Source organism: Nelumbo nucifera, chromosome 2 (assembly GCF_055504915.1).
Source record: "Nelumbo nucifera cultivar China Antique chromosome 2, China Antique-T2T, whole genome shotgun sequence".
In the NCBI taxonomy this organism is placed as follows: Eukaryota; Viridiplantae; Streptophyta; class Magnoliopsida; order Proteales; family Nelumbonaceae; genus Nelumbo; species Nelumbo nucifera.
In genome coordinates, this window is record NC_142650.1 from 71336296 (window position 1) to 71353932 (window position 17637).

General features: G+C 38.7%; 1 protein-coding gene across 3 annotated transcripts in view; it reads right to left on the reverse strand.

The window, feature by feature from the left end:
- LOC104604116 (Spc97 / Spc98 family of spindle pole body (SBP) component) overlaps positions 1-17637 on the reverse strand; it is a 97368-nt gene that overhangs the window by 35864 nt on the left and 43867 nt on the right. For all 3 annotated transcript variants that reach the window (XM_010268345.3, XM_019198900.2, XM_088898184.1), the window contains exons 5-9: positions 15677-15762; positions 13989-15176; positions 11152-11293; positions 10919-11078; positions 10616-10779 (exon numbers count right to left, since the gene is read on the reverse strand). In XM_010268345.3, the coding sequence (XP_010266647.1) occupies positions 10616-10779; positions 10919-11078; positions 11152-11293; positions 13989-15176; positions 15677-15762 (1740 nt within the window). The remainder of the gene's footprint in view (positions 1-10615; positions 10780-10918; positions 11079-11151; positions 11294-13988; positions 15177-15676; positions 15763-17637) is intronic.

Sequence of the window (17637 nt, forward strand, 5' to 3'; positions counted from 1 at the left end):
CTTCCGAATCTATTGTTAGACAAAGAAATATTGTTTGGGATTTATGGCATAAACGCTTGGGACATCATCATTTTGAAAAATTGAAAATTTTGTTTGACTATGGTTCTATTAAAAATAAAATTCCTTCTTTAAGTACTTTTGATACCTCATGTGTTTCTTGTTGTTTAAGTAAAAGCCGCACTCTACCCTTTTCTCACACATTTGAGCATGCCACCTCACCATTTGAGATTATACATTATGATGTTTGGACTTCATCTGTTATTTCTCAACTTGGATACAAGTACTTTGTCTTGTTTATTGATGATTGCACTAGGTATACATGGATTTACTTTCTGAGACATAAATCTGAAGTGTATCCTACATTTTGGCTTTTTCATATTATGATACGAGTCTAGTTTTAGTCTCATATACATATTCTCCATTCAGATTTATGGGGAGAATACACTGATGGAGACTTCTTAACCTACTTCAGAAGTCATGGGATACAAGTTCAACGAAGTTGTCTAGATACCAGATACACCTCAACAGAATGGAGTGGTAGAGCGTAAGAATGATCATGTGCTTAGTGTTGTGAGAACCCTACTGCAAGAATCCCATGCACCTTTTTGGGTGGAAGATGCTAGTACTATTGTTTTCTTGATTAACTATGTTCCCTCATCAGTTCTTGCTAATATTTCCCCTTTTCAAAAACTGTTTGGCCGTTTACTAGACTTATCTAGCCTACATGTTTTTGGGTGTCTTTGCTTTGTTCATCTTCCTCCTTGTGAACGTTCCAAGTTATCTGCTCAGTTTGTTATGTGTGCCTTTGTGGGATATAGTTCAGATCACAAAAGATTTCTTTGTTATGATCCCTCTACTCGTCATATTCATGTTTCTCGAAATGTTATTTTCCTTGAGCATATCTCCTTTTTTGCTATTGTTGCAAAGTTATCTGCTCCATCTGTTTCTATGTTGCAAATTTTTGACTCACAAGATGCTTCTCCTCCTACTGGTGTGAAGGACTTTCTTGTCTTTTCTTGCAAAAGATTATGAGCCCCAAATCCTACGTCTCTAACCTTACTTCCTCCCGACCTGGATCATCCCCCCACTATTGTTCCTGTAAGTGATGTTCCTTCATATTCTCTTCCTTCCACATCTCTTCGTTGTTCCTTCTGTATTTCAAGAACCCCTAACCACTATGGCTTCCCTTCAAACCATAGTTCTTTCTTTGTTGTGTTATCTATCATAGATATTCCCAGCTCAAATAAGCATGCCATCACCAGTCCTCGTTGGAGAGATGCAATGGATGCAGAAATTCATGCCTTATAGGAGAATGACACTTGGGATTTGGTAGTCCCTCCCTCAAATGCTTCGATTATTGAAAGTTGTTGGCTTTACACAGTTAAGTTGAAATCAGATGGCTCATTGGACCGATACAAAGCTAGGCTTACTGCTCAGGGATACACTTAAGAGTATGGCATTGGCTATGAGGAGACATTTGCTCCTATTGCCAAGATTACTATAGTTCGTATCCTCCTAGCTTTATCTGCTACACATTCATGGGCCATTCATCAGTTAGATGTGAAGAATGCTTTTCTTCATGGCGATTTGGAGGAGACAGTATACATGAAGCCTCCTCCTAGATATAGTGGTGATCCCTCTCTTGTTTATCGGTTAAAGAAATCCTTATATGATCTCAAACAAGCTCCCAGAGCCTGGTTTGAAAAATTCCGAGATGTTGTAGTGGTTGTTGGCTACAATCAGAGAGCCTCTGATTATTCTCTCTTCATCCGTCAAAGACCTCAGGGCATTACCATTTTGTTATTGTATGTAGATGATATGTTATTGACTAGCGATGATGAGGTTGGAATCCAAGAACTTAAGTCTCGTCTCTACAATTCCTTTCATATGAAAGACTTGGGTTTTCTTATTTCTTTAGGCTAGAAGTACATCGTAGCAACCGTGGTCACTTTGTTTGTCAGCACATGTATGCATCTGATCTTATTAAGCTTGTTGGACTTATAGACACCAAAAAGGTTGATACACCTTTGGAACTCAATGTCAAAATGTCCAAATCTAATGGGGCATTGCTTCCTGATGCTACTCTATATCGATAACTGCTGGGTCTTTCATCTATCTCACCATGACTCGTCTAGACATTTCCCATGTGGTTTAGGTAGTTAGACAATTTATTTCAGTCCCACATCACCCCCACATGACTGTTGTCCACCGGATTATCCATAATGTTCGTGGCACTCTGTCTTAGGGACTATTCTTTTCTTTTTAAACTCCTCTTCAGTTGAGGGCTTATGCTGATGTAGATTGGGCAGGTTGTCCTAACACTTGACAATCTACTAGCAGGTGGTGTGTCTTTTTGGGAGACTCCCTTATCTCCTAAAAATGTAAGAAACAACAGACAATTTCTAAGTCATCTACATAAGCCAAATACAAGGCTATGTCATCGGTATGTAGTGAGATTTTTTGGATTCAATCTCTTCTTGCTAATCTTGGTGTTCACCTCCAAAAACCTATTCCTCCCTATGCTAATAACATTAGCACTATCAAGATTGCATCTAATGTAGTGTTTCATGAGAGAACCAAACACATTGAGGTGGATTGCCACTTCATTAATGATCTATTTCTTCCTGGCTCCATTTCCCTTCCGACTTACAGATTGTTGACATTCTCACGAAGCCTATGACGAGATCTAGACATCTATTTCTTGTGGGCAAGCTGATGCTTATGTCTCAGAATCAGTTTGAGGGGGAGTGTAAAGATACTTGATGTAATGTAGTTCTATGGTCCCTGTTGTACCAAAGCATTTATTTTCTTTCTTATCTTTCAGCCCTCTAAGGGCCTCTTTGTAATTATTCTTTTTTATCTTTAGCCCTTCAAAGGCCTCCTTGTAAATATTTATAAATAATAAGATATATATAGGCTCTTTGAGGGTGGGGGTCGACCATTCTGTTAGACACCCTTGAAACTCTTGGTGTTCTTTCAATCTAGAAGATTGACATTTTCAAGAATTGTCAATAAATGACATAGTAAGTTCCTAGACTGAAGTGGTGCAAATAGTTAGACCTGCAGAAAGTGTAAGAATAGAATGGAAACCTCTGCTATAAATAAGCTAAAGTTGAACTTTCATGGTAGCTTGTTGGGTAATCCAAGAAGGGCAGGAATAGGAGTATTTAGTGTTGAAGATTAATTAGTTTTATGATGTTTTTCTGAGTAGATGTTTTATGTTAGTTGTTAGATAGGAGGTGGGGACCACAGTAGTTATGTGAGTCCAAATTTTATTATGTTTTTGTGTTATATATGTTGTTTTATGTTTTTCCGCCCTATAAGGGCATAGTTGTCTTTGTACTGTTCTATTATTTTAGTGTAAATAATAAGTGAAGGGGGCGGCCAGATTATTGCTCAATTTTCTTTCCAACTCTCTTCTTCTCTTCTTCTCTTCTTCTCCTTTTCTCTTCTTTCTCTTTTCAAGAAACTGCTTTTCTTTTATATATATTTTTTTAATTCAGCAGATTTCTACTTGGTATTAGAGCATCAGCTAGGGTTTCTTGAAACATTCTCATGCAGCCCTAGATCATCCGACTGCATGAAGTAGCAAAGGGCTGATCGATCTGCTATAGATTGCCCAGTTCTTGGAGTTTTTGGTGGGATCTAGTCATCAGGAAGGTGATCTACTGTTCGGCATCAAAATCAGGAAGATGATTGGTAATTGTGTTTTGCAGGATTTGGAGTCAAAGAAGATGATTGGGAGTGGACGTGAGGTGAATGGAATCTACCTTCTGGATGAGATTTCGAAACATCAGGGCCATCATGTTAGCAGCTACAATAGTAGTGGGTCAGAGTCGGTGAACCAAATTATGCTTCGGCACAATCACTTGGGACATCTTTCTTTTAGTTCTTTGAAATGTCTTTTCCCAAAGTTGTTGGAGTTTGTTCAGTTATCTACTTTGTAGTGTGAAAGTTGTCAGTTAGGAAAGCATTGTAGACAGTCTTTTAAACGAAGTAATAAAAGTACTTCTGCTTTTGATATTGTTCACACTGATGTATGGGGGCCATATTATATCCCTTCCATGGGAGGATTCCGTTACTTTCTCTTGTTTGTGAATGATTATACACGATATTCTTGGATATATTTGATGAGATCACGTGATGGGGTTCCAAACTTGGTACGACAGTTCCACCAGATGGTTCTCACACAATTTGGAGTGAAAAGGCTTTTAGATCAGATAATGCCAGAGAGTACTTTGAGAAGGACTTGACCACGTATCTCTTAGAACATGGTGTAGTTCATCAGAGCAGTTGTGCATATACACCGCAACAGAATGGAGTTGCTGAGAGGAAAAACAAACACATTGTGGAAGTGGCAAGGAGTCTTATGGTGTGTGCTTCAGTTCCTGTGCAGTTCCAATAGTTGTGCATTTGATTAATTGTATTACTTCATGGACTTTGGAGTTTAAGGTGCCACTTAGCCTTCTTTTTCCAGATGGAGAGATAATTCATATGCCTCTAAGGGTTTTTGGTTGTGTTTCTTTTATTCACATTCTTGGCCCTCATCACAAGAAATTGGATCCTAAGGCCAAGAAATGTGTTTTTCTTGGGTATGCTCTGAACCAAAAGGGGTATTGCTGTTATGACCCAATGTCGAGGAGAAGATTTGTCACTATGGATGTTACTTTCTTTGAATCCACATTCTTCTTCTTGGAGTGATTCTCCTCAGGGGGAGAGTTTTGGGGAGGAGAACTCACAACATGTTCCTCTTCCTGTTTCTGTGGTGCCTCCATCAGTTCAGCCAGCACCTGCACCTCCAGTTTCATTACCTAACCCACTATGGGCAACCTCACAGAAATATCAGCGCCGACAGATGATGGTTGACTCCACACATCCTCAACCCACACCACTCTCTGCCAGTCCTTCTAAAACTCCATATTCGGCAGATACAGTTCCAAGTATTCCTCTCGAGCCTGAGCCTGTTATGTTTTCTGATGATAATGTTTCTATCCCTAACACCATTGTTGCAGTTGATCCCACTGACCTTGATCTTTCCATTGCACTTCATAAGGGGAAGAGAAAGTGTACAGCCCACTGCAAGTCACACCATCTTTCCTGCAATGCCTTATCACCCTCCTACCATGCTTTTCTTTCTTCCTTGGATTTTGTGTCTATACCCAGGAATGTTACTGAGGCTTTCTCCAAACCTGAGTGGAAAATATCCATGCAAGAAGAGATGAATGCTTTGGTCAAAAATCAAACTTGGGAAATAGTTGATCTCCCCCCAAACAAGGAGACAGTCGGATGTAGATGGATATTCACAGTGAAGTATAAGGCCGATGGCAAGATAAAGAGGTACAAGGCAAGGTTGGTAGCAAAAGGGTATACTCAGACCTATGGTGTTGATTATCTGGAAACCATTGCACCATTAGCTAAGATGAGTTTAGTTCGTATTCTTTTATCTCTAACAGCCACCTATTCATGGCCCTTGTTCCAGCTTGATGTCAAAAATGCTTTCCTCAATGGTGATTTACAAGAGGTATATATGGACATTCCAACAGGATTTTATGAAAATGTTGGTAAAGGAAAGGTGTGCAGACTCAGAAAATCTCTGTATAAACTGAAACAGTCACCTAGGGCTTGGTTTGACAGGTTCAGAGGGGCACTCATCCGTTTTGGTTACACACAGACACAGTCTGATCACACCCTCTTTGTGAAGAGGAGAGATGCTCTGGTGTCAATTCTGATTGTGTATGTGGATGATATAGTGGTGACAGGAAATGATCTAGAGGAGATTGATGATCTCAAAAAATCATTGCAGCAAGAATTTGAGATCAAAGATCTCGGTGAGCTCAAATACTTCTTAGGGATTGAAGTTGCAAGGTCCAAGCATGGGATCTTCATTTCACAGAGAAAGTATGTACTTGACCTATTGCGAGAGACTGGGAAGCTGGGGACCAAACCAGCAGACACTCCTATTGATCCAAATCACATAATTAATGGTGTGGATGGTGAGTTGGTAAAGGATGTGGGGAGATATCAAAGAATGGTGGGCCAACTGCTTTAATTGTGTATGACACGACCAGATATTTCTTATGTTGTCAGTGTTGTGAGTCAGTACATGCATGCACCTCGGGTTCAACACTGGAAAGCTATTGAGAGAATACTTGCATATCTGATAAAGCACCCTGGCAAAGGCATTCTTTTCTCAAATCATGAAAATCTGAAGCTAGAATCCTATACAGATGCAGATTGGGCAGGATGCTTAGATGACAAGAGGTCTACATCAGGAGTATGTACCTTTGTAGGTGGAAACTTGATCTCCTGGAAGAGTAAGAAGCAAGCGGTTGTGGCAAACTCAAGTGAAGAGGTTGAGTATAGATCCATGGCTCATGGTGTCTCAGAACTTCTTTGGGTTAGATCTCTTTTGAGTGAGATTGGATTGAAAGCAGAGGAACCTATGATGTTATATTGTGACAATCAGGCTACAATCAATATTGCCCACAATCCAATTCAGCATGATAGGACAAAGCACATTGAAGTTGATAGACACTTTATAAGAGAAAGGGTAACAACCGGAGAAGTTCGGTTGCCTTATGTCTCTTTAGAGTTGCAGTTGGCTGATGTTCTCACTAAAGGGGTGGCGAAGAATAGGCTTGAACATGATCTACGCAAGTTGGGAATGTGTGACATTTACTCCCAACTTGAGGGGGAGTGTTGAAGATTAATTAGTTTTATGATGTTTTTCTGAGTAGATGTTTTATGTTAGTTGTTAGATAGGAGGTGGGGACCACAGTAGTTATGTGAGTCTAAATTTTATTATGTTTTTGAGTGTTATATATGCAGTTTTATGTTTTGCCGCCCTATAAGGGCATAGTTGTCTTTGCATTGTTCTATTATTTTAGTATAAATAATAAGTGAAGGGGGCGGCCAGATTATTGCTCTCTTTTCTGTCCAACTTCTCTTCTTCTCTTCCTCTCCTTCTCTCTTCAAGAAACTACTTTTCTTTTTTATATATATTTTTTAATTCAGCAGATTTCTACTTTTAGAAACCACCAAGGAGTGGTGGTGGCCTTGTCTTCAGGACCAATTGGTTTTGGAGATTCAGTCCAGGCTGAAAATTCTGGCTCTCTTACAAGGATTGAGACTTGCAGTAGCTCGGAGTAAGGGTACTGGAAATTGAGACTTGCAATTAGTCATCTCATGGACCAAGAATTTCAGTTCAGCTCCTTGGAAATACAGACATGCTTCCAGGGAAATTGATATCCTAGCATAGAGGTTCAATTTTACTTTCAGATGGATAAGGACTGCAAATGGGTTGGCAGATGTTTTGGCAAAGCAAGGAGTTGACAGTCCTAGTTTGTTTTGGGCAAAGTTGTAATCTGATATAATTTGGGCTGGTGGGATGGACTATTAACTGTATTCTTCTCCAAATTTTGTAAATATTTTAATAAAAAATTCTTTTCTGATAAAAAAAAGAACCATAGGCCTCCAAGAATACCATGCTTGTCGTTTCTTGGGCAAAAGCTGTCAACCACCTTGAGCACCATCTAATCAATTGAAGATTGATCTTACCATGGGTAAGATCTAAAGTGCCATCACTAAGTGCAAGTTTGCAACAAAGATAATTGGAACATGGATCCCCATCAGTTTGGTGTAAGCTAGTTACTGCTATGCTGCAATCTTCAAGTTGCTTTGTTTGAGAGAAGCTCTGAAGTGTCATTCCCAAATTACAGTATTTCCAAGAGAGCTAGTTTGAGAGGGAGTGTTTTGTAGAAGAATTAGGTTATGTTAGGAAGAAAATATATAATCGGGGACTTTACTATAATGTCATATCCATTGGGAGTTTTCTTCTAATTTTGGACACTTTTACTTTTATATAAAAAGTAAAGAGAGACAGATTGGCATGTGATATTGCTAGACTAAAATGATCTCTCTTTGTTCTCTCATCTCTCTTTTATTTTATTTCTCCTTTTTTTTTCATTTTTTATTCATTATTCATCTTAAGAGAAACAATGACAAAAAAATGCCATAAACTTAATTCAGATATTAAATATCATAATTACCACCAATCATATTGACTAGTTTTTTTGAAGGTAAATAAAAAAGAAAATTTTATAAAAGAAAAAGTAAAACAAAGAAAGGTGATAATCACCCCAGAGAGAATACATCCCTAATACAACAACCCTAAACCAAGTCCCATATATTCCCCCTTCATTATCACAAAAACTGGCCCTTCATCCAAATTACCCATACAACGTACCCACCACAGAAATTAAAACAAAACCCACAAACCACACATCAATCAAATACCCAAAAAAACACATACATTAGAAAATCCCAAAAGAAAGTAGGCATCCACACCCAAGCCCAGACTGTCTTTCTTGCATTACATCGAGTCTTTAGATCCATGAATTATGTTTTCCTTTCTACTTCTATGTGGCCTTTTAGGTTTTTTTCACAGCCTTGTTGGGACCTACTCCAAACAAACCCCCTTTCAACCTGGTAAGCACCTTTGAAACCTGGACCTGATATTGAATCTTTTGATTTTTTGAAGCATCTAGCTTCATTTGAGACTTCCTCAACTTCCTTTCTTTTTTTTTTTTTTGATCAATAACTCAGAAAATCGATTTCATTAGAATTAAATAAAGCAGTACAACCAGAAGTTGTGAAGGAAACAAAGAGGACACCAGATGTCCAAACCCCCAAAAATTACATATAGGCCCAAAACATAGACCATCTTTGCACCCCTTGTTTAGACAAACTATCTGCCAAACTGTTGGCCGACCTTCTAACCCAATTAATTTGAATCAGCATATCCCTAGAGAGCATTTTGAATCTCCTAAGACCATTCCTTAGGTGACAAGAGACTCCTTCCCCTTTCCATAACCAGTCACAACTGTTTTGGAGTCACCTTCAATAATTAACCTTGCCAGGCCCAATTCCTTGGCTCTCTCAAGCCCAATTATAGCAGCTAAGAATTCTGTAGATGCCACATCACTACGCCCAGTTGGACCCGAGAAAAGGCACAAATGTTGCTTTCCTCATCCCTGATAGCTCCTCCAATACCTTCAGGGCCTGGATTAGTCACACTGCTCCCATCAAAGTTCAATTTGAACCAGCCACGAGGTGGAGACCAGACCACTGTTTCAACTTGTCTTAGAAGACGAAGCAATGATAATCCCCCAAGCTCTGAAGAAATCATCAATCTGAAAATCTAAGAACAAGCTCAAGGTCTTAATGCAATGAGCCACTCGAAGAGTTATGACCTCAACCAAAGCTTCCTTAGTTCTTTCCTTTTCCCCAAATATTCTAGAGTTTCTTTCCTCCCAAACAGTCCAAACAACTGCTGCCCTTGTACATATCCACACCGGCCTGCCTCTTTTAGTAGTGCACCTGCAAATAGAAGGGGAAAACAACCCTTCCAAGCTAACAGAAGAGAGCGACCTGCAACCAAAAAGTGAGGCAAACTACTCCCAGATAAAGCCAACAAATGGATAGGAGATTAAAAGATGAAAAGCAGTCTCACCATTAGCCTTGCACAAGCTACACCAGTTGGGAGACAAGCACCAGTTTGGCCTTTTTCTTTAAAGCTTATCATAAGTATTAATGCAACCATGAAACACTTTCCCAACAGAAGGCACTCACTCGAGGAAGGGGAGGGAGAGGAAGCAATAAGGAAATTGAAAAAGGATTTGCAAGTGAATACCCCGGCCGAGTTAAGGGTCCAAACTCTACTGAAGTCGCCCCAGCCAGTCTTACACCTATCTGCAACCATTGTCCATTCTGCCATCTCATTCCCCCTTCAAATTTTCTCCATCTCCATCTGAAGTCACATTTTCTTGAGAAACTGAATTGTCACAATCACAAACAACCACTGACTTATTTATTTTCTCTTTCACCCTGATCTTTCATCTCCCAGTCCCTGCTTCCTCAATCCGTTTCACTTGCTCCCTCTCTCTGTGTGTTCTGACCCCCCCCCCCCCCATCATCTTCCACTCCGACCTTCCCCACAAAATCTTCCATGATCACCACCAATTCCTTCCTTCCTCAACCCCAACATCCTCTTCCTTAATGAGAATTTCCTGATCGATTTCTTTCTCTTCCTTCTTTGCCAAAGACCCTAGAATATCATCACTTACAATCTCCTCCTCGCCACAATTCTAGCCTCTCCCCTTTCTCCACTTTCCAACCACTCCGATTCCACTTCCCTTCCACCTGCACAAACCAATTGAGTTTCTTTCCCATATTGAGTAGTTTTGTCAGTTAAAGCTTAAACTTGCCTTATTCTACGCAGTTGGTTTTTATGGTAGTTTGAATTCTATGCATGAGTATGTCTCTTTCAGTATTTCTTAGAATTTCCAGGTTTCTCCTTAAAATGGTGTTATTTTATACCAATTCAATACAATCAGAAATATTTATCCTCATATAAGCATATTACCGATGGTCATTATGCAAATCATTATCGAACTTTTAAACTGTGAATGGAAAAAGAAGTTATAAGCATTGAACATAAAGCAAATATGAAGGTATCAAAAGAGAAAAGAGAGAAAAGTGCATAGATTATATCAAGGAAATAGAGAGAACTAGTAATTTGACTAAAATAAATGAATGATAAAGTAGAAGAGTATACCTTCAAGAAGCACCATATATCAGTAAGTGAAAAAACAGCTAGCTTGACTTGAATCAGAAAACTGAATATGTCAGCATATATTCGCAGCGCACCTGGGGTTAGGACAATATTGACCGGCCAATCCACTTTGTAGCCTAAGGCTATGAAATCAAATGAATGAATTCCTGCAATTTGAATTGAACAGCACAGTATCACAAAGCCAAGCATAATTTTTTATGCAAGGTGTAAACACACTGACATCATTAAATATATAACTAGATAAATAAATAAATAACCCCATTTCCATCAGAACAAAATGTCTACCAATGGAAGAACTTGAGATGGGCATCATGCCATGCCCTCTCGTGTACACAAACAACCTATCCTTGTAATTGTCTCTTTCACATGAAGACCTTTGTACTGCCAAATTGAGGAATCCTTGAATTACTGGTATTCCCTGATTTGCCTCTGCAACATTCCACTTCTGGTAGACCAAAAAGTGTATCAGAAAGGGTGGTAATATAATATCAATCAAAATAAAAATTAACAGGGAATACATGATGCCAAAGGGACATGATAAACAAATCTGCCCAGTCTGCCAATTCCATAAAATGGTACCGCCGCAATGCCAATAGATGTTCTTGCAGATCAAATCCTTCTTCAAGCAATTTGATGGTGAGGCTGCTAACATACCTGTATCTGGGCCAGTTCAGGAAAGGCATGGCTATTGTAGTGAGAATGGGCTGAATGGACCTTAGTGTTATGGGCTTTTCTTGTTTTCTTTAATTGTTTCTTTAGTGCTGGCCGCCCCATTAAGGGCATCTAAGTAATTGTACTTAATTTTAGAATTAAGTTAATAAAAGAGATCAAGGGGGCTAGAGAGAGAAGTTTGAACTCTTCTTTTCTCTCTTCCCTTCTCTTCTTCTTCCACAACCTACTGGTGAAACCACTTTCTTCTCCTTTCTATTCCTTTCTTTCTTTCTTTTCTTATATTTTCTGAATTACTGCAGGTGTATTTCTCAACTTGGTATCAAAGTGGGTTCTCACTTTCGACTTCTTTCTCTTTTCTTTGCCCATACATAGTGTGTGGAGAACTCATCGATTGATCAATCAGCAACTTATGCAGCCCAGTTAGGAGGGTTTTTGGAGAGTTTTTGTGGAGGATTTCATCCTTAGTTGAAGCCCAAGGCAGGTTTTTGCAGGAAAAAGCAAATAACTAACTTGCAACATCCAAAGAAGGGTCCTCAGATGTTCCATGAAATTATGGAAGACATGAATAATGGTCACAAAGAGGTCCCTCCCCTTTTCCTGCTCTGGCTTTCACCCTTTTCTTCCTTGAGCACTGGCTTGACTTTTGTTGCTTAGGGATTTGCACTCCATTGCCATAAGAAGTCTTTTGACATCATTTTTTTTCTTGACTAGTAACGGCAGAATTTATTAATAATAAGGAACTTTAATTACAAGAGAGGGGGAGGTAAACTTTCTTAACTCCCCCATTTTAGCAAAACAAAAATACAAGATTAGAAATGAGCCCAAAAGAGAGATCCCCTAGTCGCCCCTTGTTTGGCTAACCCAACAGCAAGTGAGTTAGCAGTTCTCTTTACCCAACTGAATTTCACCTCAATGTCCCTAGTTAGCCACTTAATTTTTTTCTTTTCATTGTTGTAGTTCCAGATGCCAGAGTTATCTTCCTTTAGCCATCTCACCACCACCTCTAAGTCACCTTCAAAAACAACTTTTCTTAAGTTCAGCTCCCTTGCTCTTTGGGCACCTTCCAGAGCCGCAAGGATCTCAGCCCTAAGAGAGTCTCCTTCTCCAATAGGGCTTGAGAATATGGCTATAATAAGCCCCTCATCATTCCTGAACACTCCCCCTATACCAAAGAGCCCTGGGTTCCTTAAACTACTTCCATCAAAATTCAGCTTCATGAATCCTGATGGGGAAGAAGTCTAAGAGGGAGAAGAAATCGTATTAAGCTGGGCAGAATTAGCTATCTCCAACCAGTTTCTCATCAAGTCATCCAAGGAAAAAACTGTGAATAGGTTCAGAGATTTCAGCTAGTGAGCCACCCTTAAATGTATCAACTCCATTACATTCTCAGTGGTTCTCTCCTTTTTCTGAGAAAGTAGGTAAGTTTCTTTCTTCCCAGATACACCACCAGACTACAGCCCTCATACATCTCCACATAATTCTCCCTCTTTTTAAAGGCTAACTAAAGTAAGAAGGAGAGAAGAGGCTTTGCACATTCAAGGGAGGGGTCCATCTGCACCCAAAAAGGCAGAAAACCCATTCCCAAATAGTTCTAGCAAACAGGCAAGAAATCAATAGGTGGTAACCAGTTTCCCCTTCAACTTTACAAAGAATACACCTATGTGGGGATAAACAAGAATTGGGTCCCTGAAGGAGATCACTTGTGTTAATTCTTTCCAGGAATGTTCCCAACAAAAACTACCAACCCGAGGAGGAATGGGCTTGCTCCAAACCTCTTTAACAGGGAAAGACAGACCACTAGAGGCAGAAAGCTGAGATAAGGTCTCAAAGAAGGAAGCACAAGAGAAAGTACCAGAGGAGGATGGGGTCCAAATTCTGATATCTTCCTGAGAGGGGTCCAAGAAAACATTCTCAAGAATGGTTAACAAGGTCAAAGTACTCCCAAGGTCTATGTCCCTAATGGCCCTTCTCGGGCCTAGGTTCCACCCAAACCCAGAAGAGGAGTCTGAAGGCACAAGAAAAGATGAGGTGGGTTCATTTTTCAAGTTAGATAGGCATACAAAGAAGTCTTTTGACATCATCATCAAGGCCTTAGTGACACCCCGAGGAACTCAGCAAATGAAAAGAACTTAAATAGGGCCCAAATTGACGACTTCAGGTTCTAGTCTTAGGGTTGGAAGTCATAACTCCAGGCCCTAGGAGTCTATTTCTTATCAGAGTTCCTTTTTTTTAATTTGTTATTAGGCTGGTTATGTAATGGACTTTTCGGGCATTAGGAGTATTTTTATTTTCTTTCTTATTGCTGCCACCTATTAGGGGCAGACCAGTAAATGTATCTTTCATTATAGTCTGCTCATAAAAAACATAAGAGGGTATCAATACAGCTCCATGATTTTGGCTTCTTTCTCAAAAGTCTCTTCTCTTTTCTTCCTTTTCTTTCTTCTTCATTCAGATTTGTTTTCTTCTCTTTTTCTCACCAAATACATCAAATAATATCAAGGATTATTGCTAGTCTGATTCACATCTCCACCCAACGCTCCCCCAATCAAGATCAGTTTGAAGTCAAGAAGAGTATAAAACCAAGATGCTAACTGCAAAAGGAGGAACAATCAACTACACAATAAAAAAAGAAAAGAAAGGCATAATCAATCTCTTTTTAGTAGTAACATAAACACTAGGATACTGAAGCAAGATCTCCTGCAGCATGCATTTGTCAATAATGACATCAACTGGTATCTCAACTGTAGAAGCCAAACACTCCTTGTGACCTCTAGCTCCATGTATCAGGCCTTTTCCAGAGTAGCTCAGTGAATTTTCCCATTTAGCTCCACCAGAAACATCTGCTGATGGGTATTCTTCTTGTTGGTTCTCCTTTGACTCCAAAGGTAAGCAATCATCAGATAGTTTTTCTTGGTCCGCCATAATATAACCTCTATCATGGTGTTTTTCTTCTTCACTTTCAACCATACCTCTTTCAGCAGAAACACTATAGGGAGATAAATTTTCAGATTGATACTCATGATTCTGACCAGCAAGCAACCTTTCCCCATTTACCTTAACAGGATCTTCCACTGATGAAAATTCAAAGAATGAAAGATACTTATTATTATCCATGAAGCTCCTGTTGCCTGACATGCCCATCATGTGAAACCATTTATTTTTTGTAAGCATTGGGTTGATATCGAGGACAGTGTTAATGCACTTAGATTCCAATGATGGGAAGATAAATGAATTAGATGCAGCACCATTTCCATTCTCAAACTGAACCTTGCCTGCTGCTTGCTCCAATGCAGAATTTCTAGGGAACATTTCACCAAAATATGAACTTCCACCCTTCAAGACTTCTGCACTTTGGTTGGACACCTTCAGGTTGGAATCAGTGACATGCGGTGGTGTCTCAAAATTGAAGTCTGTATCAACATTAAAAGGATTTCTTGAAAGCCCTCCAAGTGGCCAGTACATATCATACTGATAATCTTCAGACTGAATATCCGACATCTTAGACCATGTTGGTGTAGATGGATGAAGGGGCACAGAGATGTGATTCAGTTTTAATTCCTGAAGTTTATTCACTAGATGGTTGTCTGGTCTAAAAGTTTTATTGGAAGTACAGTCAAAAGTATGTGACTTTACAGTCTCAGGTTGCTTTTGAGATAAATTTTCAACGGAGAAACCTGTGAATAACACTGATGATGATAAAAATCTTGTTTGCAACCCAATCAAACTACCATGCAGGTCATCAGGTTCCTCGGCATCATTTTTCTCATCAAAGCTATTCAAAGATGAACATTCTGAAAACTCCAAAGGATCTGCTGCATAAGAAAACTCATCTGTTGTACTAGATGCTTCAGAATCCTCACCATCTACAGCCCTGAGAGATTAAATATAAATGTGATCAGAATCTATGGACAAGGTTAGAATTGTTAGTATAATGTTATTGTATAGGTGACAGGGACAGTCTGGTCTTTTTACTTTAACTTAATAAGGGTGTTTTAGTCATTTTACGTAATTATATAAGAAAAAATAAACAATTGACAGATGGAAGTTGCTCTCTTTTTTCCACTTCATATTCTTCTCTCTGAATCTTCTTCTTCTTCTATTCAAACCGATACTCTCTCCTTTTACTTGAACAGTTCTGAGATTAAATAACCCAAGTTACTTTCAGACAACATATTCTTTTTTATGAAGTGAGAGGTTGCATCTCATGTCTCTCCTATGGATGCTTGTAATGCTTTCATTCATTGATTAATAAAATCCACTTATTAAAAAAAAAAAACATGTTCTTTTTTTAGGTATTGAGCTTTGAGTGCTTGGGGGTGCTTGTGTATGAGAGAGAGAGAGCTAATAAATTTAAGCCAAGGGGAAACCAACCTTTCATCTGATGCAAATGGAATTGGAACATGTAGAATCTCTGTACAATTGTTAAAAGGGCTAGGTAATTTACCATAAGGGAGTGCCTGAAAAGAAAAAACAATAGAAAAATTTCAAGTAAGAAAAAATGAAAAGTAAGTTAAGCAGGATATAATTGAGGAAAACATAAGAAGGCATAAAATACTTGTCAGAAAAAAAAACATAAGAAGCCAAAAAGAGTATAAATTGGTAATCAGTGGCCACTCTAATGATTATAACTCCAAAATCAGGATAAATTGCTTACAATTTTTTCTTATTGTTTTGATCAGTAGTATTCTTTTTCTTATAAATAACAAAAAACTATATTAGTGATAAAAAGCAGAGAAAGGAAAGAAGAATAGAAAATCATCAGAACAAGGTGATCAAGATCCAAAGCCAAATACTTCAGTCTAACACGGCATGACAGATACATGGACCACAGGACAATCTACCTGAGGAGGCCTATGTCCTAATGAAGCTCACTCCTGCCCACTCCATCCACAGCTACCATGTCTGCCAACAAGTAATCAGATTTCTGGATATAATGGAATATGATGTTCCTTTGGAAACCAAAGATTTAAACTAACTGATAAGATGATTTAGCACCCAATGACCCACTCCACCATCCCTTATCCACCCTATAACCACATTTGATCTCCTCCACCCTCACCAATAAAGAGAATATATCAGTTTCAGCCCCTCAAATGGCAATACAACTCAGCCCTCAAGAAGCTTCCAAACTTATAACCTGTGAAATTAGCATTCATTTTGATAAGCTTTTTTACTATTGTCACCCAAAGCACAAGTAGACAACAGAAAATTTCTTTTTGAAGACCTAGAAAACAGTGATATTAGAAAAAATAGTGCAATAAGTGTTCTTCTGTGTGATAGAACAAGAATTAGAAGAAATTGATTTCTTTCTATTGAGAAAATAGTACATATATATACAACCTTGTAGATACTAAAAAGGAAGAAAATCATACAGCCTTGCAGATACAAAAAAGGAAGAAAATCATACAGCCTTGCAGATACAAAAAAGGAAGAAAATCATACAGCCTTGTAGATACTAAATAGGAAGAAAATCAAAGAAAGAATAATTCCTATAATCAAGCTATTCCTAATTGGGCTAATACTACAGATTTACAGCCTATAATTTCATAACACTCCTGCTCAATATGGAGCATAGATGTCAATCATGCCCAGCTTGTTACAAATATAAGAAATCCGAGCTCCATTAAGAGCTTTTGTAAAGATATCTCCTAACTGCTCTCCAGTCTTTATAAGGGATCTGATCATTTAGAACAGTGGAAGGCATGCGATTAGTCAAAAAACACGTTGTAGAAACAGCATCAGCCCAAAACTGTTTAGGAACATGTGTTTGAAATAAAAGAGCCCTGGCAGTTTCAAGAAGATGTCTATTTTTTCTCTCAGCCACTCCATTTTGAGATGGAGTATCAACACAAGATGATTGATGGAGAATTCCATTCTGAGTCATGTAAGTCTGGAAGGAACCAGAGAAATATTCTTTGGCATTATCACTTCGCAATGTTTGTACAGACACATCAAACTAGGTTTTTATTTCAGCACAAAAGGTTTTAAAATGTGAAAGCAACTCAGAACGAGATTTCATTAAATAAAGCCAAGTCATACGAGAAAAATCATTCACAAAGGTAACAAAATATCGAAATCCAGTCTTAGACATAATAGGACAAGGTCCCCAAACATCTGAATGTACTAACTCAAAAGCATGACTAGCCCTTTTATTAACTCGAGAAATAGACGATAGACGATGATGTTTTGCAAACTGACAAGACTCACAATCTAAAGAAGATACATCATGAAACTGAGGAGATAACTTCTTTAACAAAGGTAAAGATGGATGCCCCAACCGACAATGAGCTTCAAAAGGAGATAAAGTATTGGAACAGGCAATGGTCTGAGGT